The 25,118-nt window shown below is 52.3% G+C and overlaps 1 protein-coding gene across 4 annotated transcripts; it reads left to right on the plus strand.

Moving 5' to 3' along the window:
* Window positions 1-5,604: 5,604 nt before the first annotated feature.
* Window positions 5,605-23,946, plus strand: Adora2a (adenosine A2a receptor). 4 transcript variants are annotated; one of them, XM_029564800.1, is made up of 3 exons: window positions 5,605-5,702; window positions 14,900-15,465; window positions 22,215-23,946. In XM_029564800.1, exons 2-3 carry the CDS (start codon window positions 15,143-15,145, stop codon window positions 23,152-23,154), a joined length of 1,263 nt encoding a protein of 420 aa, XP_029420660.1. In that variant the 5' UTR covers window positions 5,605-5,702; window positions 14,900-15,142; the 3' UTR covers window positions 23,155-23,946. The 4 variants fall into 4 exon arrangements, with proteins under 4 accessions (XP_029420660.1, XP_008833984.1, XP_029420661.1 ...); XM_008835762.2 differs by lacking the exon at window positions 5,605-5,702 and adding an exon at window positions 5,964-6,078; XM_029564801.1 differs by lacking the exon at window positions 5,605-5,702 and adding an exon at window positions 6,259-6,341.
* The last annotated feature ends 1,172 nt before the right edge of the window (window positions 23,947-25,118 follow it).

Genomic DNA, 25,118 nt, shown 5'->3' on the forward strand with positions numbered 1-25,118 from the left:
TTTAGATTAGGAGTTGATGTGTCTGTGGAGCCTAGAGAAGAAAGTGGCTATTAGGAAGTGGGCTGTACCTGCATGTGTGACCTGTGGTATGCTGTCACCAGGTAGCCAGCACTACCCATCCACCCTGCCTAAATGCCCAATTATGATGGCTCAAGCTGCTACCCCTATTGCAGCTCTTTGGTGAAATGCCCATTTTTAGCTAAGGAGTGCACCAAGCTGCAGAGCGTACCAGAAGACCCCTATATCCTGGCTGCCCCCATGCCTAACTGGTTCTCTCTGGCTCAGTTTTGTTGTGTTACTCTGCTGATGATTAGCCGTCAGACTGAGTAGTCTGAGAATCACTGTTTCCAAACATGTCTCCATTGAATTTCTCTGAGCACCAGTCTCTGCTGTCTTTTGCCTTCAGTGAGGCCTGTCCACTCTGCACCAGGGTGTGTGGCCTGACGCCATGCTTTTATTTATTTTGTCATGGAGGAGGGCTGCCTTGTGAAAAATACTTACCCTGGCCTGTAGTTCACAACTTCTGTTCCATGGTGACTGTGAGCCCAGCCCTGGTAGCTCCTGGTAGAGTGGAAGCTAGCAATTTTCCAAAAGAATTTGGAGGACGTTGCTGCTGCTGAAGGGTATGTCCACATAGCCCTTCTGTTCTGGAATTTGTAGGCCCAACATAGACCTAGAGCCAGTAGCAGGAACAAGGTAGGCTAAGGGAGCCCCCCCCCCCCCCGGAAATTCTGGGCATCCATCCCAGTCAGGGTCTGTCTGCCCACATTTATGCAAGGGTCCACAAGTCCACAGGTGACTCCAAAGCATTGCTTTTTGCCTGTTCTAAAAGGACCGTATAATAGCTCTGTGGGCATGATTATAGATGGTTGTGTGTGGTTGTTTTTTTTAAGTAATACTGGGGAGCTGGAGATGTAGCTCAGTGGGTAGAGTGTCTGCCTAGAATGCATGAGGCCCTGCGTTTGATTCCCAGCACAATATGAACCAAGTATGGTGGTGCGTGCCTGTAATTCCAGACTTGGGAGGTAGAGGCAGGAGGATCAGGAGTTGAGTATCATCCTTGACTGCATAACAAGTATGATGCCAGCCTGGGCTATGTGTGAGCTTGCCTTAAAAAAGTGAAATTTGGAGATTCTCATTCTAAGGGTGCCTCCTGGGAAGCTCCAAGATGTAAGCTTGCCTCTTCTCCCTAAAGCACAAGCTTCACTACAAAAGGGCCAGTTATGTTTATTTCTCAATCACAGGCTTCTGCTGACCAGTGATACCTTGTCATTTTTGTTCTAGTAAATACTCTCGAATGTGTTAAACTGTTGTCGTGCTTTGATTTTCCCAATTTGTTCTCCCTCTCTGCTGCCCCTCTGCCCCTTTCAACCCTCCTGTGGAACTGGAGTGTAAGCATGGGTGCACCTGTCTCGGGTTCACCTGCTGAAGCCCACCATGGGGACTCAGGCAGGTCTGGGCAGGGGAAGAGGGAGCTAGATGAGCCCCGAAGGTTCTGGCCTACTCTAAAACCATGTTATCAAAAACAGGTCTCCAGACCCCATCATATGGCGAGCACTTCCCACAATAGAGTCACCGTGTAAGTGAAGCCCCCAGCACAGCCTGAACACAGGCAGGATATCACAAGGGCTTTTGCCTTTTTAGACATGTGTTTTGTTAAAGATGAATTCAGGATGTATAAAATTACAGAGTGGTTAAGAAAGGGGGGGTCGCTACCCAGGGGCAGCTTCATAGACATATTTTTCCTTTTGGTTTGTTTTCTTGCTGGGACTCATGCCCAGCAGGACCTTGCCCATGCTAGGCTAGCACTCTGCCACTGAGCTGCACCCCAGGCCTCCATGTGTATCTTGGTGCCATGATTTTAAGTTCACTGTGTTCAGCTTGGACAGCACTGTCTTGTCACTTGCATATATCACATGCAGAGAGATCTGCGGGCTTAACACCTGCACACAGGGGACCCATGGCAAGCATCCTGTCCTGATCTGAGACTCCCCAGGGTCAGGGATCCCAAGGAGGCCAAGACTCCAGCTAGCTCGAGTTTGGATGTCTTCAAAGCACTTACAAGCCCCACCCCTCTGGGGAGCCAACACTACAGGCACCCAGGACACCCATGTGGCCCCCACTCAAGCCTGGAGTGCAGACCTAGTGCATTTTTGGAGCTACTCTATTTTGGCTGTAGCTCACTCTAAATGTTGGATTTGTGTCCAGAGCTGGCCAGTGGGAGCCTACTGCATGGCAGGAAAAGTGCTGTCCCCGAGACAGCAGGGGCCTCTCCAAGGAAGGCATTTCTTCCTCAGACCCTGTCCCCTGCATGTTGTATGCTGTCTGAGGAGTGGACCCTGAGGCCCTGAGTGAATTCCTAAGAGACCCTTGTGTAATCCAGTTCATCTGCCTGGAGTCTGCAGAGCCAGCCCATCAGCACCTTAACTTGGGGAAGGTTCAGAGCTTCGCTGAGGGACAGCTCTAATGGGTAGGAAAGGGAAAATAGGTTTGGAAAAGAGGAGATATCCAGAAAACCCCAGATCTCTCTGTCTACAGCCTAGAGGAGCCAGGGTACTCAATGGCCAGCTCTGGCCCCAATCTGACAGGGTCAGTGCTTCCCAGAATCTCAGGGGTGCTGGACCGTTTGAGGTTGCCCCTCCAATGGAGAGTGGGAACAGATGTAATGGGTTTTGGTGTACAGCCACCATGATCTGTTGAGTGGTAGAGGTGGCGGCTCAGGGTCTCCATTTTGGTAGGGCTCTGAACCCAAGAGAGCTCAGGAGGCCAAATGAAGTTGGGAGGAGAGGAAGCCACACTCCCTGGGGATGAGCTGGGGCATGAGGGTGGATCCAAGTCAGTATGGGTCAATGATGACCAGCACCAGACCCAGAGGAAGGCCTGAGCCCTGTCACTGATAAGCCCCTAGAGGGTGTCTGCATTGCTCTGTATGTGAAAAGGGGGCAGGCAGCAGGACTCTGAAGCTTGGGAGCTGAGTCCTAGGAATGGGGAGAACCAGAAGGTCACCTGTTAGGCCAGAACATCTCTGCATGGACCTATCCCAGGTGGGTGATTGGCACTGGGGACATCCTGAAACTGTTCTGACCTCTGCAAAGTGGGGACCCTAAGAAGGGGCCCTTCCTGCCAGGCATTCACTGGATGTGAGGGAGGTCCAGCAGGTCTCGGGGCTGGGTGGGCACAAGGAGAGTTGGGAGGTGGCTTAGGGCCATCGCTGGGAGTGATAAGCAACAAGCCCTAGCCTGAGGAGTTGCAGAGGGCTGTCACGTCCCACCACGGGGCCCAGACAAGGCTGTGCACCTCTCAGGATCTATTTCCTGTCTACACTGCTGCACCAGATTAGCGCCCTGGCCAGTCTGCTGGCCAGCTCCTGTTGGTGAGAAGTAGATGTTGGGATGGAGCGTCTTCCCATAAGGCTAAAGGTTGGGAGGGGGTTGCCCTCATGTCTGCCATGCTTTGGGCTACTTGGATTGCTCCCTCTAGCATCACTCAACCTCTTCAGGGCTTTGCTGAGGGTAAACTGGAGCACCCTGTTCACAGGTAGAAAATTAAGTACTTGGGGTAACCTGGGGTTTTTGAGAGCTTGGCTCAGAGCCCGCTAGGTGCATGGTCCTGGTCTCTATAAGTCTTGTTCCCTGATGGGGCTCAGCTGGCCCCAGAGCAAACAATGAGGGCCAGAGGCCGCCCAGGTGCATCCTGGGCAGGAACAAAGGGCTGGGGTGGTGGGGGTGGGTAGTTTGAGAGTGGAATGCTGGAGCATGACAGGGCCCAGCTGGCCCCACTGCTGTGACTGGGGAGTTAAGAGTCTGAACATAAGGAAGGATGGGCGTCTGCAACCTTCAAAGCCTGCCTGAAGCTAGGCAGAGAAACCAAAGCCCAGAGCTGGAAACCAGGGGGCTAGCCAGGAGCCAAGCGCTGTCAAGGGCAGTTCCCATGCTTGAAGCAGGCCCATACCATTTTCCTATGAAGCTTCTTTGGGGAGGCCCAGGCTTCTGAATGTTCACAGCACCCAAAGAAAGTCCTCGTAGCTGGGGAGAGACAGGCCAAGACCAAGTGAACCTTCACTGGTGGGAGAGGTCCCAGCCTGAACCAGCCTCTCACAGCTCCTTGGCACAACCCCTCTCCTCTGGAGCTGGAGCCAAGCCAGGTCTGTCTGACCACAGTGGCCTCAGGACACAGCTTCCTTGGCCGTAAATACGCATGCTGCTTGGTGGGGCACTACCCATCAGAACCCAAGGTTGAACTACAAGGGTCGACAGCTTGGTTTCCTTGAGAACCAGTAATGAATGAAGCCATCCCTCCCTGGGTAAGGCACATTGTAGTGCACCAGGCCAGACCCTTGGGAGGTCCAGGAGGATGATGCTGGACCCTGGAATTGAAGTGGCTGAGAAGAGAAGCATCAGTAAACAAGAGGGACCCCAAAACTGGCTGTGTGTTAGTTTCTGCCTCATAAGCCCCCATTGCCCCTTCAGGGGGGCTTTTAAGATGGAGTGTTCCTTAAACATGGGTCCAACAGGAGTGGGCAGGATGGTGTTGCTCTCAAATAGAGGAGGTCTAGGAGCATTGATGTACGGTTAAGGACTTGAGGGGAGGCCCCTGACTTGTGTCCCTAGCCTTACTCCGTGGCACAAGCTGCTGGCTCAGCTCCAGGACGTAGCTGGGCAGAAACAAATGCATCCCTGGAAGGCCTGGGGGAATGCCCCCAGGAACTTGTCCCAAGAGTAGTGGTGTCCTGCCTCATCATGGGCATAGGGTACCCTGAGAGGAGGGGAACAGGCTCAGCAAAGACCAAGAGAGAGCCAGAGAGAGAGAGAGAGCAAGAGAGAGAGAGAGAGAGAGAGAGAGAGAGAGAAGTCTGAAGTTAGAAGGGCCCCTGGGAATGACTTCGAAGCTGGGATGGCAGTGCTCCAGTCTCCTGTGCTCCCTCCTGGGAATCTCAGGTTTAAAACTGCACACAGGTTCCTACCCTATGTAGCCCTGTCCTGCCTCTGCCTGGAGATTGCTTTCCAACATGCATAAACACTATTAAGAACAGTGATAGGGGCTGGGCTGGCCTAATTGGAACAGGAGACCAGACTTTGGAGGAACTGGTCAGGAAGGGTGCCTGGTGACCAAAGTTAAGGCCTGGTAAGTTGCAATCAGAGGCAGACTTTTGGCTTCTCCAAAGGCTAGGCACATGCACGCCCACTCCCCACCCACCTTCCTGAGATGGGGACAGAGAACTGCTCCTTAAGAGACCTTCCCATCCAGACCTCAACGGTAGGGTCCAACCTGGCTCTAAGCCACACTTGCCTCTAGTCCACAGCCTATTCGTTCCAGGAAGCTCTAGAAGAGAATGGTTCCAAAAAGCCTTGGCCACCAATGCCTGGGCTGTCTGAAGGGCTTGTCCTGCTGTGAGCAGACTGCAATTTGCAAGTCCATCCAGATATAAGTCCAAGGCAGATCCCCTTCATGGCTGGGCTGCCCCCCCCAGTACAAGGGCAAGGAGAGAAGGGGATTCCCAGCCTAGAACTCTGAGATTCCTAGAGACTTTGTGGTGAAGATACGACTCCCTCCTTGTTATGTAGTACAGAGAAGTGGGGGAGGAGGAGTTCTGGTCCACGGGGCAGACAGGAGTGTAAGAACAAGAGGGATGCTGGCCTAAGGTCGGGTGTGGAAGGGCAGCGGGAGTGACAAGGTACCAACGCAACCCAGCTCTAATAAAGGTCAGAACCGGAGAGGACCACAGTGCCAGAGGCAGCCGGGCCAGAGGAGCAGGAGAGGGGTGGGGCGCCGAGGGCTTCACTGGGGAGGGCGCTCCTTTGGGAGCGGGAGTGGCGCAGGAGGAGGCCAGGACGCGTGGACCTGCGGGGCCCACCTGGGGCGAGGGATGCTCTGCGGCCCCAGCCTCCGCGGCCGAGCCCTCTCGGGGCCATTTCCTGGGGTTCCCGCCGGCCTCCGGGCCTCTGTTTCCCCGAGTGGCGGGGCGGGGCGGGAGCAGCGCGGAGGTTCAAAGCCGCCTACAGGGTGCGCCCGTGAGCGGCACGGCTGGAGCCGGAGCCAAGCTGCCGCCGAGACGGTGGGAGCCAGCGCAAGCAGCAGGTCAGCGGGGACCCGGGGTCGAGCATCTGGGGGGCTTGGGGGTCCCGGGTGGGCGGTCCAGCGGCCCGGGACGTCGGAGGTGGCGGGGCCGGGAGGCCTGAGCGGCCCGGGTCCCGCCAGCCCCTCGGAGCGCCCGCCGCGCCCGCCGCCCCCTTCTTCCTGTTGCGGGGAGAGTGGGTCCTGCCACCGGAGTCCGAGCCCGTCCCGGCAGCCGCGGGAACGGCCGGAGCAGGATCCTCAGGCGCGGTCACGTCCCAAGCCCGGTACGCTCGGGTCGCCCCACGTCGACCGGAAGGTGCACAGGGGCAGGTGGGGAGGGGAGGGGCGCCGGTGCGGCGGCCGAGCGGCTGGATGCCGAGCGGCGGGATGCGGAACAGTGATCTGGACCAGTCCGCAGTAGGCGGGAACAGCCGTCGGTTTGTCCCTGCCGGGCTGACCGAACCTGCTCACTTGCAAGATACTTCAGGGCGCGTCCCGACCAAAGCTAGGCTGCGGGCGTCGAGGCGCGGCCGGAGGTAGGCAGGTCAGACTCGCAGGGTTAGGAGTCCAGGCGGGCGCCGGAGTTCCAGCGGGAAAGGCGCAGCGTGAGCAGAGCATCCCCGATGCCTGGGGCTGCGAGAAAGGAGAGTCTGGAACCGGGTGGAGGGCATCCTGTTGACAATGGTGGCGGGAACCCGACTTGGGCACCAGGGAGAGGCTGGAGGACAGGAGGGTGAGTGCGCGCCTGGAACTTGTCCTTGGCCTTCTGCTGGCTGCCCCTAGCCAGGTAGGAATGGCGGGAATGGTTGCGACTCTCGAGGGATTTGACGCGGGACGCCCCAGGTCCCAGTTTTTGAAACATTTAGACTTTAATTTTACCTGGCTGTACAATGAGAGAATCGGGGAGTCAAAGTGGCAACAGAAGAGGCAAGCTGGTGGTTCCCATGGCTCCTTCTCGAGCCACGACTGGAGCAAGTAGAGCAGGTGTTCTCCTGACCTTTGAGGATGGGGTTCTGGACCTGTCCCCTTCCCCACCCAGAGGCTGCACCTTGTTTCCCTGAGTAGGGGGAGTCTGCTGTCTGGCCTTCCACCTGAAACCCAAGCTCGCCCAGTTTCTCCTGGACTCCTGATCTTCCAGAAGGCTGTCTATATCCAGCCAAGGCTGTCCTTGGTGCCTAGACTCTTAAGGTGATGGTGGAAAGCCTTTTGAAACACAGGGTCCAGAAAGGATGCCCTGGAAAGGTCCTGTTTGGGCCTGCAGACCTGTGGCTGGAGCTCCTCACAGATTGGTTGTGTGCTGTCCTCGACCGTCCCTGTGTACACCCCCCACCCCACCCCCATGCATCCCTTCAGTGCTGACCACATCTCAGCTGAGTTAGTTTGGCCTCCCTGTCCATGGCTTGGAGTTAGCCTGAGGGCAGTCCCACACTTCTGGCAAGAAACAAACTTTGGGCCAGGCAGAAGAAGGCGGTGACTAGTCTCCAGGATGTTGAAGATGGGCCAGAGTTCGGTGTTCTGAGTTCTCTGGTCTTTCCTCCTTGATTCACTAACTGGATGGGCTTGGGAGGGTCACCACCGAAGAGCAAGAATGTGTTTCTACTAATGCCTAACACACAGGGCTGTAGAGAAAAACAAAACACAACACCAGACAGGCTTTGGCTGGGCAGATGGGGTGTCCCCAAAAGACAGATCAGGGGCTCTGTGCTTAAGCTAGATAACCCTGGAGGGAGAGGTCAGAGCACATCAGGAGGGATTGCTCTAAATGGAGGGAGATGTGGACAAGTGTTGATTGGGAGTAGGCTGGAGAGATGGCTCAGCAATTAAGAGCATTGACTGCTCTGGCAGAGGACCTGGGTTCGATTCCCAGCACCCACACGGCAGCTAACAACCATCCATAACTCCAGTTCCAGGGATCTGATGCCTTCTTCTGACCTCTCTGGGCATTGAAAAACACAGGTGCATTTACATACATGTAGGCAATACACTCATAAACATAAAAAATAATAAAGTCTTTAAAAAAAAAAAAGAGTTGGCTGGGAGCAAGTGTATGGCTTCAGGGTATTGGGTTCCACAAAGTCCAGAGCGTGTAGGTTGGACCATAGCCCCTGGTGGCTCTCAGCAGTGATCTGAAATCAGCAGCTCTTGCCTCTACCCTACTGGGTCCCAAACTACCTTGCCTCAGAGAAGCTCAAGCCACTATCTCAGCATCATTGTGGGACGTATCTTGCTTAGTACAGCTCAACCTGGGCCCTGAGTAACTGTGTGCATATGAGAGCAGAGGGGAAGACAAATAGGCAGACAGATGAGCACAGGTGGGAAGGATTTTGATGACGGTGATAAGGCTGAAGAGATGTGGATGCTGAGGACAGGAGACTTAGAGTCAGGTGCAGAGTGGGTAAAAGGAAATAGCTCCAACTTCCAGGGAAGAATCTGGTCTCTGGGACATACTGGGGACCACAGACGTGTAGAGGGTGGCCTGGGGAACTCAGAGGAGGAACATAGTCTGGAAGTTGGAGGGAGAAGAATGATGTCTGAAAGCAGGCCCTGGGTCCATGCTGGATGTAGAAAGGGGCCCCTGGAAGCTGCTCATCTCCTGAGCAGGGCTCAGACCTTGGGGTGAGTGGGAAGGAGCCATTTGATGCAAAGAGGGAGGGAGGTCCTAGCCAGGCTGTCTGGAAGCTATGAGGCAGCAGGCATCCTGTCAGGCAGCAGGCAAGGATGTGATGGCGAAGAGCAGCCACCCTCACCCAACTCTGGGAAGGGGCTAGACACCAGGGAAAGCAGGACTTGTGCAGCTTTCCAGGACTACCTCTGACTTTCTGTGACATGTGCCTGTTCAGAGACCCCTGAGCTGAAGGCAGTGTGCCCATTTGCTACAGGGGCTTTGCCTCTGGCCTCACAATGGCCTCTGGAAGCCATGAGTCAGGCTCGGGGAGGCACTGATGGGCAGAGGGGCAGCGGCAGGACTGTGCTTAGGTTGGTCCAGCTCCCTCTGCTCTTTCCCTTCAGCCTGCATAACTGCATTGTCATACACACCCGTGTCCTACTGACCTCAGCAGTGGATCTTCCATCCCTCTCCTTAGTGCACTTAGCAGTGCCCCTTCAACGGGCCAGCCTCCTGCCAGGGTTCCATCCAGGGCTCCTGGGGGCCATGCACTCAGGATGTCCCTTGTCCTCTGTCTGGAGGCACACTTCCTGTCATGCACTGTTTGTGGGAGGTGCAGATGCTGAGCCTCATGTGATGCTCTCACCGTAGCCTGTGTACATGGGAGGAGCCAAGGCACAGCAGGGAAGCCTGTATAATGGAGCCAACATGGACCCTACCTGGGGTGCTCCCACCACAGGCTGGGCTCCCAGTACCTCTGTGAGGTCTGGATCCTTGAGGGGTTTTAATCTGGTGAAGTGGCCTGCGACAGGTGAGTGGCACCTGAAGGGAAGACTTGGGACCTGTGGTCTCTCTGGCACCAGACCTGAATAAGGGATGCCAGGGGTCATTCTAAGGCCCTCAGTGGGAGAGAAGGGAGATGTAGCTGGCCAGTGGCCTTAGGGTCTAAGCTGAAGCAATCTTGGGGGCTGGATGGTGGCAGAGACACTTAGAAAGGCAGCCCAGTACCCTGGCCTCCAGCTGCAGAGAACTGGTTCTCTGTTTCTGCCCACATCCTGTCCCCAGGCACACAACAGCAGCCACATAGCCTCAGTTGATGGGGGAGGGACACCTGCTTGAGTACTTGAGGCCCAGTCTTTACCAGATATTGGAATTGGGATGCTATCTACCCCTGGGGGAATCTGTGGAGGAAGAGAGACCTAGGCAAGCTCAGAGGCACCTGTAGTGCCGACTGATGTGTTGGGGGCTGCTCAGTGGGACCCCAGTCTTCTTGAAGCCTGTTCCCAGTCACTGAAGGGCTGTGCTTTGGGTACAGGACACACCAGCCCATCCAGCTGTCACTCTGGTGTTTTTTCACACACCAGCTACTTCCAAATGACAGATATCGGATCTTCTCAACCAGACTTCGTCTCTGTGAGATTGCTGTAAGAAGTCCTAAGTGTGCTCTTTAGTCCACCGCTTTCTCAGTCCTCAGCTGCCTCTGGGCCTGGTACTACCATGTTGGTGTGTTCTCTATTTCCATCCCTGTTTTTCCTGTCCAGGATCTTATGTTTCTTGCTCGTAGTTGCCTGCTCTTGTTTGCCAATGGGTTTGCGAGTCCTTTTGTTGTTGTTTAGAGATCTTCCTTTGTTTCTATGAGTACCTGAACTATCTGAATTTATTATCACATTACTCCATACCTTTCTCTCCTGTGATTTTGATACTTTTTACTTATCTTTCATTGTCTTAATTTTGTGTGTTTTGAAATTTGGTTTGCAACTCATCTGAAGTGGGAGCTGTGGCCCTGAGGTCAGGGAGTGGTCTGCAGGTACCTGAATCTCTACAGTGGCAGCTGCCATTGAAGAATTTCCAGGTCCTCCCATCCTGCAGTAGGCTCAGGGCCTGGAGGGGTCAAGTGCAGCAGCTGACGACATAAAGCTCCCTGTGACACGGAAGAGTGGGGTAACTGGTGAACATTGCCTATGAGAACGAGGCATGCCTGTAATCCTAGCCCTTGGACAGGGAAAGCAGAAAGATGAGAAGTTATGGGTCATACTTGGCTATATGGCAAGTGTGAGGCCAGGCTGGGCTACATGAGACTATGTCTCAAAAATAAAATAAAATAATAAATATATGTGGCTGAGATTCTGGAGCTCAGGAAAGAGCCTGACATGGCTGCAATGGTCAATGATCAGTCTCTACATTGCTCTGTTCCTTGCCCTTGGCTACACCCAGGAGCAGGTATGTGGAGCGCTGCTTGGAAGCTGGTAGATACACCAGAAGGCTGTGGAGCCACCATCTGGGCATGTGTACACAGCACCTAGGGGTGGGTCAGGAGATGTGTGGATTTGGATTAAATGGTTTTAATTAAAGTGTATGGGTCAGGGTGGGAGTGGGTAGGAAGGAAGAGGCAGCAGTGTTAAGTCTGACTGCTGGGAGTCTAATGGGCTGTTCTTTCAAGTTTTATAATGCATGTTCTGCAGCATGTGTCCATAGTATACATGGGACAGTTTCTGCCCTCTGTCCCATCCCTAACAAGGGACAATCATGAGGAAATACAACATTATTAATATTTAATTTCCTCTCTTGGCTAGCAACAGATGACTTAAGGATTAATTAGCCCACAGAGCCAGCAGAGATGGATAGGAAATTAGCAGATCCTGGCCCTCCCCCAACCCCTTCTGTGCCCCCAGCCTTCCTGTGGTTCTGAGAGGCTTCACAGTGAGGGAAATCTTCACATTGCTATGTTCCTTGGCATTCTCCCCAAAGTTCTACGCCACCCTGAAATGTTCCTGGTAAGGCTGAGAGGTCTTTTTACCTGTTAGGCTTTGACTTGTCATCTGAAAAATGGACCTCAGAGGTCAGCAAGAACACAGCTGTCAGTCATTTTCCAAACTCCCAGACAGGATACACAGGCTCTTAAAGAGGGTCCAGTGTAGTGTCTTGGCATTCATACAGGTGGCCACCTGGAGTGAATAGGCCTTGGTGGTTCAGCAGTGGCTAGCAGCTTGTGGTCAACTGTGTGTGCTGTTCCTCAGTTCTAGTCAATGACACATCAATAGTCTAAACTGACCCAGTGGGAGCATTCACACTACAAAGACAGGCTACAAGTCATGGTGCCCTGGCCCTGGGCTATTTTGCTGGCCTATAGCTAGGCAGCCCCAGCCTTCCCCTGTAAGGCTCCTCTCTCCCAACTGTCCTGGGACTTGCCTCTGGCTCTACTGATCTTCGGAGCTTGGGGCTGATGAAGACACAAACTGAGAGCAGATTCAGTTTTGGCAGCTTCCCAGGTGGCCTTGGGACCAGAGGCGCTTCCCCTAGGATGTGTTGCAGCAACTGAGACAGCATGCATGAATGTTGAAGGAAGGACAAATTAGAGAGCCTGGGGCAGGAGGCTGGGCTGGGTCTTTAGCCCATGCAAGGCTGGCGTGGTGGGTCAGATGCATTCAGTGAGGCTGGAGAATAGGAGAGCAGTCTCAATACAGTGAGGAAGGATGATAGTACTCAGAAGTGTTCAGCACTGGGTCTCCATGGCTCAGGCAAGTACCAGAGCTGCTGAGAGAGCTTCAGCAAATACAGGCCTGGGTTAGACCCACCCTGCCAAGTCTGGTGTCCTGACCAGTGGAGTCAGTGCAATTACTGGGACCAGCACTGACAGTGTGACCATTAGTGAGACTTTGGGCAACAGGGCTGAAGCCGTCTTGCCTTTCAGAAATGTGTTATGTTCCACTTTGTCCCTGTGGGGCCCTTGATGGTGGACAATGGTCATGGGCTAGGCCAGCTTTCTAACCTGGACTGGTCTGATTGCACAATGCTGCAGGGTCCTTCAATGCAGATTCCATTAGAGAGGGTTCAAGGGACATCAGGTTGTTTCTCTTTCCCTAGGAGGCACCAGTTGTAAGAGTTAGGCTCCTTGGAAAGTAGTAGCTCTTCAGGGGCTCAGTAGGTCTGATTGGACAGTGGCCTGCTGTTTCTATCAAACCTTGAAGGCTACAGCACAGAAGCAGATCCAGTGCCAGCCCCAGCTCCATAGGCATCTGTTGGGCCTGGGCCTGTTGGGGTTGAGTGGACCCCTGGTGAATGCAGACTGTGAGCAGAGAGGGACATGGTATGTATCTGGAGGTGGCACCCAGATTGGGTCTGGCCCTTCTGCCAGGGACATGCTTTATGAGCAGCTAGTTGGCAGTGGTTTCTACAAATCTAAGACTCAGAAGGATTTGGCCAATGGCATCTGGCATGACTTTAAGGGCAATAGTGTCCTTTAGGTGGACATGGTAGTTCCCTAGAAAGCAGGGGTTGGAGCAGGATGAGCTGGGTTGGGAGCCTGGCCTGATGAGAGAAGGCAGGTGGGGTTAGGGAAGCCCAGTGGGGAAGGGATTTTGGGGGAGGGAGGGCCAGGGGCTGCACAGGCTGCTTGACTCCTCAGTTTCTGCAGATTTTGGCTCCTCCTGGTTTCCTTATGGGTCCCAGCCTTTTTTTAAATATTTTATTTATTATTTTTGTATGTGTGTATTGCCTGCATGTAACTATACCTATGTCGGGCAATGCCTGGGGAGGTCAGAAGAAGGTGTCGGATTCCCCTGGACCTGGAGTTACAGATGGTTATTAGCCACCATGTGGGTGCTGGGAGTCAAACCCAGGTCCTCTGCAAGAGTAGTCAGTGCTCTTAACCGCTGAGTCATCTCTCCAGCCCCAGAGGTCCTAGCCTTCTATGTCATCCTCCTGGGGGGACAAATGACTTTTTGGGTACAGAAGCACCTCTATGCCACATGGCTGCAATCTGCTCCTGCTTCAGCTCCAGTCTGAAGCACTGGCAATATTATACCTGGGGTTCATTTCTTTCAGCCCTGTATTGCTTCTTTGTCTCATTTCTAGTGGTGAAGACCCTTCTCCCAGGTCTCCAGTCCCACTCTAACCCTCATATCCTAGAGGGGAGAAGAAGGAAATGTGTCCACATAGCAGCTGAAAGGCAGCCTCAAGGCTCTCATTCTCAGCACACCTGGGGTTCCATGGATGTTCAGGATTGACAGGGATGGATGGGGGGGCTGTCCATCAGCTCTTGCTTGAGAAGAAGCATACTACTTACACTGAGTTTTGCAAACTCAGGGAGGAGCAACTAGTTTGGTCTTGGCTTGGGCCTGTTTTGGGAAAGTAAGACTCCTACTCTCCAGGGGTGCTGGCTAGTCCTGTATTTCTGACATTTGGACTCTGGGGTAGCCTCTTCAAATCTACTGTTTATTTCCTTCTCATGGAATTATGGGTGAGAGCTGAAATAGGCTCTAGGTACCCTCTGGGGCCCAGAAGTGTTACAGGATAAATAGAGAAACTGAGACCCAGAAAAGAAAACATTCTTACCCACAGTCCCCCAGTGAGTCCCGGCTAAGTATCTGCTTTGCTGAAGCATCATTCCCTCATCAGGTAGGCAGAGGAACAGGTGGGGAGAGGCGTGGGAGGACAGTGAGAGGTGGATCCCTCAGAGCAGGAAAGCAACCACAGTGTCTGCCCTGCCTAGACGTACAGCCTGCTGGCAGGGGCTCCTGGAACAGTGGGTTTGGCTTGGAGCCTGCCTTGCTGCCTATGAGGGTAAGAGCGAATATTTTCCCAAACTGGGAGACGGGACTAAAAGATTCCTCTGAAAAGGAACTCTGGGGGTGTCTGACATGACCTTAGGGGCAGTGGTATCCCTTCGGTGGGTATGGCAGTTCCCTGGAAAGCAGAGGATGGTGCAGGGTGAGCTGTGCTGGGAGGGAGACCTAGTGAGAGAAGGCAGGTGAGATTGGGAAAGCCCTCATGAGAAAGGGGTTTTCTCGGAGGGAGGGTCATGGGGCTGGCTGTGAGTACAGGGACCCGAGGACTGGCCAGGCTGCCAAAGAAATAAAAATCTTCAGTCACAGCCCTGGCTAGGAGGTGTTGACCTGGGGTTGGAGAACAGCCAACATCTTGGGTAGTAGGGGTGGGTCAGTCTGTCTGCAGTCCCTCCTGTTGTCTGTCCTGTTGAGCCTGGAGAAGGGGCTGCATCCCTGAGAAGGGCTGGGTGAAGATCTTGACAGGAATCCTTTAGGACCAGTTAGCTCTTGACCTGTGTCCTCCTTAGCAGTGGAGATTCAAATCCCACTTCTGTTGTGTCCTGGCTATGACCACAGCAGACTGGAAAAGGCATAGGAGTCATCTTCAGGCAACAGAGGTAGAACAGAGGTGGAATCCAAAGTGGCGGTGGTGGTTCAGCTGCTCACCTGGACTTTCTCTCTCTCTTTGCAGGTGCCTCGGAACCCTGAAGCTGAGCTGAGCCATGCCAGAGCCCCTGGAGAAAGCATGATTTCAGAAGATGCAGAGTCATTTGTGAGAAAGCCCTTGGGGAGCTCCCTCTGGGGACACTCGTGGCTCTTGTGAGGAAAGGGCTGCGGGGCCTAGGTAGGTGGACGGCTGGGCCGCAGCTATGGACCGTGAGCTGGCCCAGACCCGTGTCCTTGCTGAGCCTGCCCGACTGTGGCTGCTCCCACCATGGGCTCCTCGGTGTACATCACGGTGGAGCTGGCCATTGCTGTGCTGGCCGTCCTGGGCAACGTGCTTGTGTGCTGGGCCGTATGGATCAACAGCAACCTACAGAATGTCACCAACTACTTTGTGGTGTCACTGGCGGCGGCTGACATTGCAGTGGGTGTGCTCGCCATCCCTTTCGCCATCACCATCAGCACTGGGTTCTGTGCTGCCTGCCATGGCTGCCTCTTCTTCGCCTGTTTTGTCCTGGTCCTCACGCAGAGCTCCATCTTCAGCCTCTTGGCCATTGCCATTGACCGCTATATCGCCATCCGCATTCCACTCCGGTGAGCCAGGGGCTTATGTCTATGCCTAAGGCTTGATCTGTGGGCACAGGGGACAGGACCCCCGGACTTGGCTTGAGCCTTCCCAGAGCTAGAGGTAGACAGCTATAATGCTAGTCTGGCTTATCCCCATAAACAGAGAGCTCCCCCAGGCCCATGTCTATAGCCTGCCATGTTTGACTACTGTCAGATGAGGATGGCCTTGCCCTGATACTAAATGCAGCTGTGCGTGAGCCATTCTTCATACATCAGAACAAAACTCCCTGTATGATCTGAAGTGGGTAAGGAGCCACAGGAAACCACAGGACCTCAGCTAGGAGCCCGCCTCTGCCACCACCAGCTTTTCCCCCTAATGTGTACATTAGGCGAGTGACCCAGAGAGGGGAAGTGACTTGACCAAATGCCACAGTGAGTCACTTGGACTTATATGTAAATTATGCTGCTCCTGAGGTAAGAGAGGACTCAGCCAGCATTCAGGGACTAGTTGTGGGAAGGGGCTTTTATGGTGAATCTTTTCAGCCATGGATTGTAAAAATGAAGTCCTTCTCAGAGACCTCCACCTCCCCAGCCCATAGATAATCTAGAAAGTGTATCCTTCTCCCAGGGGACCCAGGCCCTCTTATTCCATCTCCTTGACTCTACCGTGAGCTAGCTTCCTCAGCTAGGGTGGCTGCAGGCCTTGAGGGAGGGTTCCATGATGAGGGATTGGAATGCACAGTCCCCGTGTAAGTTTTCCCAAGCAGGTGGAGTCCCCACCCACAGAGGAAGTACCCGCAGCCCCACTGTGGGCTAAGGGCACCCAGCAGTGAAGACTGCTCAGTGAGCAATGGAAATTCTGCGTCAGTGCAAGAGAGCCCTTAGAGGTCATTTCCTTCCTCTCATCTTCTGGATGGAAAAATGAGGCTCTGAGAAGGGGGCCAGCTCTCTCAGAGCCACACAAGGAGTTGATAGCAGAACTGGGATGAGTCCTGGGAAGAAACGCAGACTGCCATCACCACGACATCAGTCTTTGGGGAGCGGCCTGTCTCAAGTAGCCCGGTGTCCTGGAGGAAGTTGCATCCTATAGCTGTTGCCATAACTTGGGCTGTAAGGGAGAAGCAAGCACCCATACCAGGCTACACAAAAGGGTGGAGCCTGTGCGTTATGCTGTCTTAAAGCCCTTGTCAAAGGGGACTCGGCCAGGCATGGTAGCACGTACTTGGAATCCTGGAACTTTCCAAGCTAGGGCTAGAGGATCGTGAGTTCCAGACCAGCTAGGGCTCTCTACTGAGACACCTGATCAAAGAGAAGAAAAATGATTAAGCAAAATAACAAGTAAAAACAAAAGGAAGGGGCCTCTAGCAGCTAGTCATAAGAAGGGGGACAGATTAAAGATAGTCTGTAAGGACAGCCCGGCCCCCACTGCCTACACCCTATGCTCTAGAAATAGAGCAGTGTCTAAGTCCTGCAGTGAGGGCTCAGAATACAAAGGCCTAGGGGATGTCTACATGTGGGTTCCAGGTGGGCGGAGGACAGAGGGCTGGTGTCCACCCCAGGCAGTCAGGCTGGGTCCGTGCAGTAGTGGGGCACCGACGGGAAGCAGTAGCTTAGCTTTCACTTTCTTCTCTGACTCAGGGCAGCAATTACTAGGAAAGGTCAGTGTTACTAGGAAAGGCTGTTCTCGATTTAAAGGCCTTAACTTGTTTTCCTCCCCGTGGCCTCTCCCTGTCTTGTCTTCTGAGAGTCAAGGGAATGAATCCCTGAAATGAGATGAAATGACCTGTGTGGCTGTGGAAAGTCAGCTGCCCTGTGCTAGGCCTGTTGTCTCATCTATAACAAGGGGACAAGTTTCTCTGTTCTGAGCTCACAAAGGAATGAGGGTTCATTAACTGGACAGCAATGCCAAGGCTGGGCAGGCTAACAGTGGGAGGATTCAACTCTTTCTTAAGGTGCTGGAGGCTTGAAGCTAGAGGCCTGTCCCTACTTCAGTCTGCATCCCTGACCCCAGAGCCTCCTGGACCTAGACCTTACTTCCACCTGGACCTTGGGCTGATTGAGCTCTGAGGGAGGCTTTGGAAAGCTCAGGCTGGTCACCGCAAGGAGATGACGAGAATGAAGATGCCCACTGACACTCATCCTGTTCTATGGGCAGAGTTTTACAATTGCCATGGGGTGTTGGTGCAGTCTCCTTTGATCATCCTGATCCAGCCTTGCAGCCAGAGCAGATGTCTTAACACTTGTGTTACTCACGGGGAGGCCAGAACCAGGGAAGGATATCTATGCATCACCCAACCTGAATGGACTCTGGAGCCCTTCATTCTACTCGTGGCCACTGAACTCCTTTACTTTCCTGTTCCACGAATCTCCTGGTTGCTAGGTACATGAAGGTATCTGTATGGGGGCTCCCAAGAGCAAGCCAGCATGAAGGAAGTCTGGAAATAGTCCAGGGGGCCAGGAACTCTTGCCTGGCTTGGAGGCGCTTGTCTAGCTTGGACTGTCACTTTCTCCTTTGTCCCCTTCACAGCCAGGACAGCCTCCTCTAAGCCATTGCCTGCAAGGTCCACCAGATGTAGCTTTTCATGGATACATAATCAATCCTAGGCCTGCACCATGCACAGTAATTCTTTTCTTGTTGTTTTGAAGAATTCAGCTTAAGAACAATTTTCCCCTCCTTCTTGAGTGCAAGAACCCTGTTAACTTAGGGCAAGGCCTAGTTGGTGAGAAAGAAGTTGAGCCAAAGGCAGATATACGGCTTTGTGTCCACAGAGGATGAAAAGCCTTGGGTAAGGGGCCTCCGCCTCTTAGGGATCCTGTGCACTGCTGTCCTATGTCTCTGGTGCTCTAATCCCCAAGAGACAGGCTAAAGTATATACAGGAGTTGGTGAAAGGCCTGAAGTCCTATGAAATTAATTTCTCTGACTTCCGAAAGAGTAAAAGTGCTAAGGACCAGCTCAGCAGTAGAGCACTTGCCTAGCATGCCTAAGGCTTTGGGCTGTATCCCTGGCCTACAGAAAGAAAGAAAAAGTTTTCCTTTTAGCCGTATGCCCCTTTGGACTGGAGATACAGCTCAGAGGTAGAGTACTACTTGCTCAGCATGTGTGACTCCCTAGGTTTCATTCTCATCACCACAAATGTGCTGGTATGTGCACAGAATTGGGAAGGAGTACTTCCTGGGAGAAAGATGGGTGGGTGTGTAGGTCTTAATGATATGAGGGAAGGCATGCCAGGAGGGTAAAGTCTGGTCAAAAAACTTGAGGAAAGGGTGAGCATGTCAGTATATGTGGGTGCTGTACCAGGGAGAATTGAGTCACAGGAGAGGATCTGCATGGCAACTATGGTGTGAGGCTGATTTAGGCCTGTCCTTTGGGTTAGATCTTCAATTCTTGGCTCAGTGATCCCTTGGGATAACTTAACAGAGTTCTACCTTGTCCTCAGTGTGTTACAAATACACATGAAACTCCACCTGAAATTGTGGGGTGTATTCTTGGGCCATAGAATAGGCTTCCAATGTGAGTAATCAGGATCCCCAGGGAAAGGCAGCCTCCACAAGCTGGAGGATACAGGGATGCAGTGGCCTCCTTGAAAATAGAGGCTGGCAACTCTGACATCCACAGCCTCTGTTACCTCTGGGTCCCTGGAATGGTTCCATGTCATGCTAGATGGCATGACCATCCCTTGTAGCTGTACAGTATCTGTCTGGCCAGGATGAGGCTGTGTTAGTCACAGATGCAGCTCAGGTTATATCATTGGGCTAGGTATGGTTCGTCCATGGTTCCATTTGGGCCCTGATACTGTCCTAGGCCCTCAGACACCTTAGCCTAAGGGGCTTTCCTTTGATTAACATTGTGTGGTATGTGTATATGTTGAGATTGAATCTAGGGACTCACACATGCTAGGTAAATGCCCCACCACTGAGTTATACCTCCAGTCCTATTTGCAGTTATTTTGTTTTTTGTTGTTTTGAGACAGGGTCCCATTTAGGTTAGGCTGGTCTGGAACTCATTGTATAGTCAAGGATGACCTTGAATTCCTGATTCTCCTGCCTCTATGTCCCAAGTGTAGGGAATATGGGTATATGTTTCTATTTGATTTTGATTTTTATATTTTATTTATTTTTATTTTATGTGTATGAGTGTATTGCCTACATATATATATAAGTGTACCCATGTCATGCAATGCCCACAGAGGTCAGAAGAGGGTGTCGGGTCTCCTGGAACTGGGGTTATAGATGGCTGGTAGCTGCCATGTGGGTGCTGGGAACTGAATCTGGGTCCTCTGCAAGAGCAGCCAGTGCCCTTAACCACTGAACCATCTCTCCAGCCCCATATTTGATGTTTTTTGTAATAATAAAAAATTGCATGTGCTTAAACATTAAAAAGGAACAAAAGTCCCATAATTAAAAGCTGTCTCCATCCCCCTAGTGCTTTAGCAACATAGGAGACTGCTGCACACATTTTGGTTTCTGTCCCCACAAGGGACTTTCTTTTCAGAGTGCAGTGGAAGAGTCCCCTTGTGAGTTCCCTTGTCTGTGAAAGTAAAACTGGACAGACCAGGGATTTCATGAAGTGTTCCCAGAAGCTATCAGACCTGGCCCTGTTGTCTCCAACAACTTGTTAATGTAATAGCTAATTATTATTAAGTTCCCCTCCTCCAGGGCCTCCACCTGGATAGGGGTGAGAAGTCATGTTCTAAGAACAGTCTGAAAACCATCAAGGCAGATGGCCCTATGCCATCTTTGTAACTGCGTGCTCTGCATGCTAGCTTCAAATGGCTAGATGCTTAGCACTATCCCAGGCAGTCCCTTTCTCTGAACAGCTCAGCTGAAAAGCTCTGTGAGAGGCATACTCTGCCTCCCTGAGGTTTCCACTCATCCTGCATTTTGCCCTTATGGGGCAGTGGCACCAGCTCTTAAATTCTTAGTTTCATTTTACAAATGGGGAAATTGAGGCTCAGAGAGGTGAAGTGACACAACATTCCTGATTATAGAAATGTACCAGGACTAGGACCCAGGGAGGGTATGCTTCTGTCAGGAAAGATTTGAACACTAATGTAGCGACCCCTTTAGTGTGGATCATGTAAAGCACCATTGAAGAGAACTTAGTACAGAGGATGTATTAGATGGGAGTGGGGAGCCTAGGACTTCATGTCTGAGCCTCTTGACCAGGAGACAGGCAGCACTTGCTCTCTGTCACCTGGTAGCAATAAGCAGGTCCATGACCCTCCTGCAGGGCCCTGAGGCAGGTGAGCAGGGCCCTGCTGTGTGGGCCTGTGGAGCTTCTGAGAAGGAGCCAGGCAATCACAGTTTAGATTCTGAATTTTCAGGGCTGGAGTTGTAGCTCAGTGGCAGAATGTTTGTCTGACATATACAAGACCCTGGATTTGATCCCCAGCACCACAAGGGAGTGGGGTGTGCATGTAAGATTCAGAACTAATTCACCAGGGTTTGAGTTGACCCTAGACCTTCGAATGTTCACAGCAAGTCCATTCCTCTCCTTGGGTCTCAGTTTCCCCATCTCTAAAATAGAATAAGTTCAAGAAGAGGACAGAGGCTACTAGGGGTTTTCTTAATTAACAACATTTAAAATGGGAGATTTTGTCCAGAAAAATTGCCGCCCATGGGTGGTACCCTTTCTATGACTGCTAAAACTCCGGAATTAAGTAGTGTGCACTTTTTCCGCATCACCTGCTGTGTGTCCCTGACCCTGGCTGGTGATGTAGAGATGGAAGTAGGAGAGCCCTCCTCTCAGTGGGCTCTTGGCTTCAGGTGAGGCAGGAAGCGTCTCTCCAAAGGTGTCTATCCTGAACTTGAAGAACGAGGACTTGCAGTCTGTAGGGAGGGTCATCTAGTTTTGTCAGAATCAAAACTATTACACACCAGGCCATCCCTCAGAAGTCACCCAGGCTGTCTTTTTCAATCAAGGAGACTTTTTTGAGTGCCTGTTCTTTTACATAGCTGATGGCACCTTTCCATTCCAGTGGGGCTGAGGCTACTTCCTGACCGACAGATCAAACCACTCCCTAAGTTGGCCTGGCAATCAGCAGGAGTGAATTTTTATCTGACTCTCAGAAACAACTGAGTGACTTGAGGCAGATTACTGTCCTTCCCCGGGACTTCAGTCCCTCATCGAAGTACTTCCTCTTGATTACTAAGACAGCGGATAAATGCCAATACATAATTGTCCCCGTTCCTTTCCAGAGGACGGTGAGATTTGGAGGGGAGATAGTATTTCATCTGGCTTGGAACTTCCACTCCTTTATGCCCTAGACAGCCTCTCCTTGGGTATGGGGTGGGGGGTTTGTTTCTGGAGACTCAAGTCAAATGGGGAAGAAAAAGAGTGGAAAAGAAATAACTGAGATCATCTTACCGGTCTGATCTGGCTGGTTCTGCTCCAACTCTAGACCTGTCCCACTCTAAAGTGAAGTGTGTTGTAATATGAACCAAGACCAGCCAACATGGATGTGGTATTTCTCCCCGTCAGGTCACTTATTTCTCTCAAATCAAGCCTCAATACTATACCTAAGACCATCTAACATCTGAACATTTGTATGATTCTTTCCAAGTCTAGGTGCTTGCTTTCCCATTACCTCCCAGCAGCTTGTGAGAATGGCAAAGCCCAACACCTCACTTAGAAGTATACACCTAGGCTAGAAGGGGAGTGTCCAGCGCAAGACCCTACAGCCACTACACAGATTGGCTGGGCTTCGGTTTCTCGACTTGTGGCCTGGCTAGGCCCTGGTTTCTCAGGCCTCTAATGATAGTCTTCTCTCCTCAGGTACAATGGCTTGGTGACAGGTGTGAGGGCGAAGGGCATCATTGCAATTTGCTGGGTGCTGTCATTTGCCATTGGCCTGACCCCCATGCTGGGCTGGAACAGCTGCAGTCAGGTCAAGGGAGTCGAGAACAACACACAGCAGCCCTGTGACGAGGGCCAGGTGACCTGTCTCTTTGAGGATGTGGTACCCATGAACTACATGGTGTACTACAACTTCTTTGCTTTCGTGCTTGTGCCTCTGCTGCTCATGCTGGGCATCTACTTGCGGATCTTTCTGGCAGCCCGGCGACAGCTGAAGCAGATGGAGAGCCAACCCCTACCAGGGGAGCGGGCTAGGTCTACACTACAGAAGGAGGTCCATGCGGCCAAGTCCCTGGCCATCATCGTGGGGCTCTTCGCCCTCTGCTGGTTGCCGCTGCACGTCATCAACTGCTTCACCTTCTTCTGTCCCTCATGCAGCCACGCCCCTCTGTGGCTCATGTACCTGGCCATCGTCCTCTCCCACAGCAATTCTGTTGTCAATCCCTTCATCTATGCCTACAGGATCCGTGAATTCCGCCAGACCTTCCGCAAGATCATTCGCAGCCACGTCCTGAGGCGTCGGCAGGAACCCTTCAAGGCAGGGGGTACCAGTGCCCGGGCCTTGGCTGCTCACAGCACTGAGGGAGAGCAGGTCAGCCTTCGCCTCAACGGCCACCCCCTGGGAGTGTGGGCTAATGGTAGTGCCCCCCATCCTGAACGACGGCCCAATGGCTACACCCTCGGGCTGGTGAGTGGAGGGAGTACCCAAGGGTTTCATGGGGATGTGGGCCTTCCAGATGTGGAGCTCCTTACCCATGAGCATCAGGAAGCATGCCAGGAGGCCCCTGGCCTAGTGGATCCTCTGGCTCAGGGCAGAGCAGAAATGGCCTCATGGTCCACAGACTTTTCTCCTTCCTGAGGAAAAGAAATCTTTATCTTTTGGTTGGCTGGACCAGTCTCACTGAGAGAAGAAAGTATGTCAGAAGAAAGTGTCAGGAGATCTACCAGGCATCTGGTTCCCACTTTGCTCTGAGAAGAGGATGCATCAAATTGGAGCAGCATGAGGCCCAGTAAGAAAGCCTAGGGTCTGAAGAAGCAGATGTTTTATGCTGCAAGGCCCTGGCCTACTAGGCCAGGGTACAGCAGCAGCTCCCACACTCCACAAGCATCAAAAAGCCCTACCTTGTCTCTGTAGAGCCACTGTGGCTTAGAAGACCTAGCCTGATGCCTGGGAGTGGCTGCCTCAGGCCTCCTGCCATGCAAACACTACCCTCCCCAGACTTTCTAGGGCTCAGGGAGCTGCATGCCTGGAAGTGGCACTAGACTATTTTTTCCGAAGATATAAATGTGAGGAAATCCCTTCTATTTTATTATCTTTCCCTCCCTGGCTGCTGGGTCTGTTGTTGACCCTCCTGTCATCCCAGCACCAGGAGTCTTCCAAAGGAGCCTCAGGCAGTCCACAAGCTGCCACACACTCAGTCACAGGGCCATCTCTTGGGGCAACAAAACTGGGCTGGAGGACAGGAACTGTGAAGGGAATAGTGCCAGAGCATGGGTTCTGGCCCCAGGGGAGAGGTCAGGGCCGGCAGGCTGTGGACCTGAGCCTGGGTAGCTCAGAGCTGCCCCATTAGAGGCCCTGTATGCCTTTCCATATGAAAGGAGTGGGTTTTTTTTTCTGAGATAAAATAAAATGAGCCACATTGTGTTTTAAGTTTGTTAAGAATGATGTCTGTTCTTTTCCCCACTCCATAGGAAGGTCTGATGCACACATACTGGTTGGTGTGTTAAGTATATGTGTGTGTGTGTGTGTGTGTGTGAGAGAGAGAGAGAGAGAGAGAGAGAGAGAGAGAGAGAGCAAGAGAACCCAGACAGACAAAAGCTACATTGCCTTCCCTGGGGACCTCCCGGGGAACAGGCTGCCTGGTTGTACAAGAATCCAAATGCCTTGCCAGGCATGGTGGTGCACACCTTTACTCCCAGCACTCCGGAGGCAGAGGCAGGTGGATCTCTGTAAGTTCAAGGCCAGCCTGGTCTACATAGTGAGTTCCAGGCCAGCTGGGGTTACAAGGAGATCTTGTCACAAAAAGATAAAAAAAAAAAATCCAAATGCCTGTGTGGTAGTGGGGGATGAAGGGGGGAAACCTACATTCCTATGAGAGGCACATTTACTCCTTACAGGTAACATAGCGGGGAGGAGCTGTTTGTTCAGGCAGTTCCCCCAAAGGTTACTGACCCTCTAGTCCTAGGTGTTCAAGGTGAGAGGACCTGGCTCCCTGTTCTAGCCCATGTTTCCTTCCACACATCCTACAAGGAAGATCTCATCAGAGCTGTGTCCATCACCCCTCCTTGCTGCCCTACCCCTCAGCTAAAAGGCTACAGGGGTTAGACTGAGGCAACACTGCTTTCTTGTAAGTTACCCTTCCCCTTCCAACAAAAAACCTGCTCTGACCATGGCCTCTGCCCTGCCTAAAGAGGTGTCCTGCAGTGGTGAAGTCAGCTTGGGATGGGCAGGGAGCCTTAACTGGTTCTCACAGGGCTCTGAGGGCCAGTGTTGGATCTCTTGGGCTATGACTCAGGGAAGGGGTGTTAGAGTTTCAGGGGTGATGTTCACACAATTCTATGAGCCCTGTTTTACATATGATTAACAGGCTCAGAGAGGTTAAATTTTTGCCTCAGGTCACAAAGCTCTTAAGAGGCAGAAATGAACCTAAATTCTAGGCCTTTCTTTGCTAACAAAATTGATGCTTTTTTTTTTTTTCTTTTCATTAATTGATAATGAACTATTTCAACCAAACCAAAAAGTGAAAGTGAAATAATGTTCTTACCTTCAACTTAAGAAATGACACATCTGACCTTTCCATTGTATTTTTTTTTTTTTTTTTT

This window comes from Nannospalax galili, unplaced genomic scaffold (assembly GCF_000622305.1).
Source record: "Nannospalax galili isolate Female #2095 unplaced genomic scaffold, S.galili_v1.0 scaffold658, whole genome shotgun sequence".
Taxonomy (NCBI): Eukaryota; Metazoa; Chordata; class Mammalia; order Rodentia; family Spalacidae; genus Nannospalax; species Nannospalax galili.

Excerpts from the sequence above, each read along its gene's own strand:
- Adora2a (XM_029564800.1), top strand. The coding sequence starts at position 15,143 with ATGGGCTCCTCGGTGTACATCACGGTGGAGCTGGCCATTGCTGTGCTG. Across the intron at positions 15,466-22,214 it reads GCCATCCGCATTCCACTCCG|GTACAATGGCTTGGTGACAG; the intron begins GTGAGCCAGGGG and ends TTCTCTCCTCAG.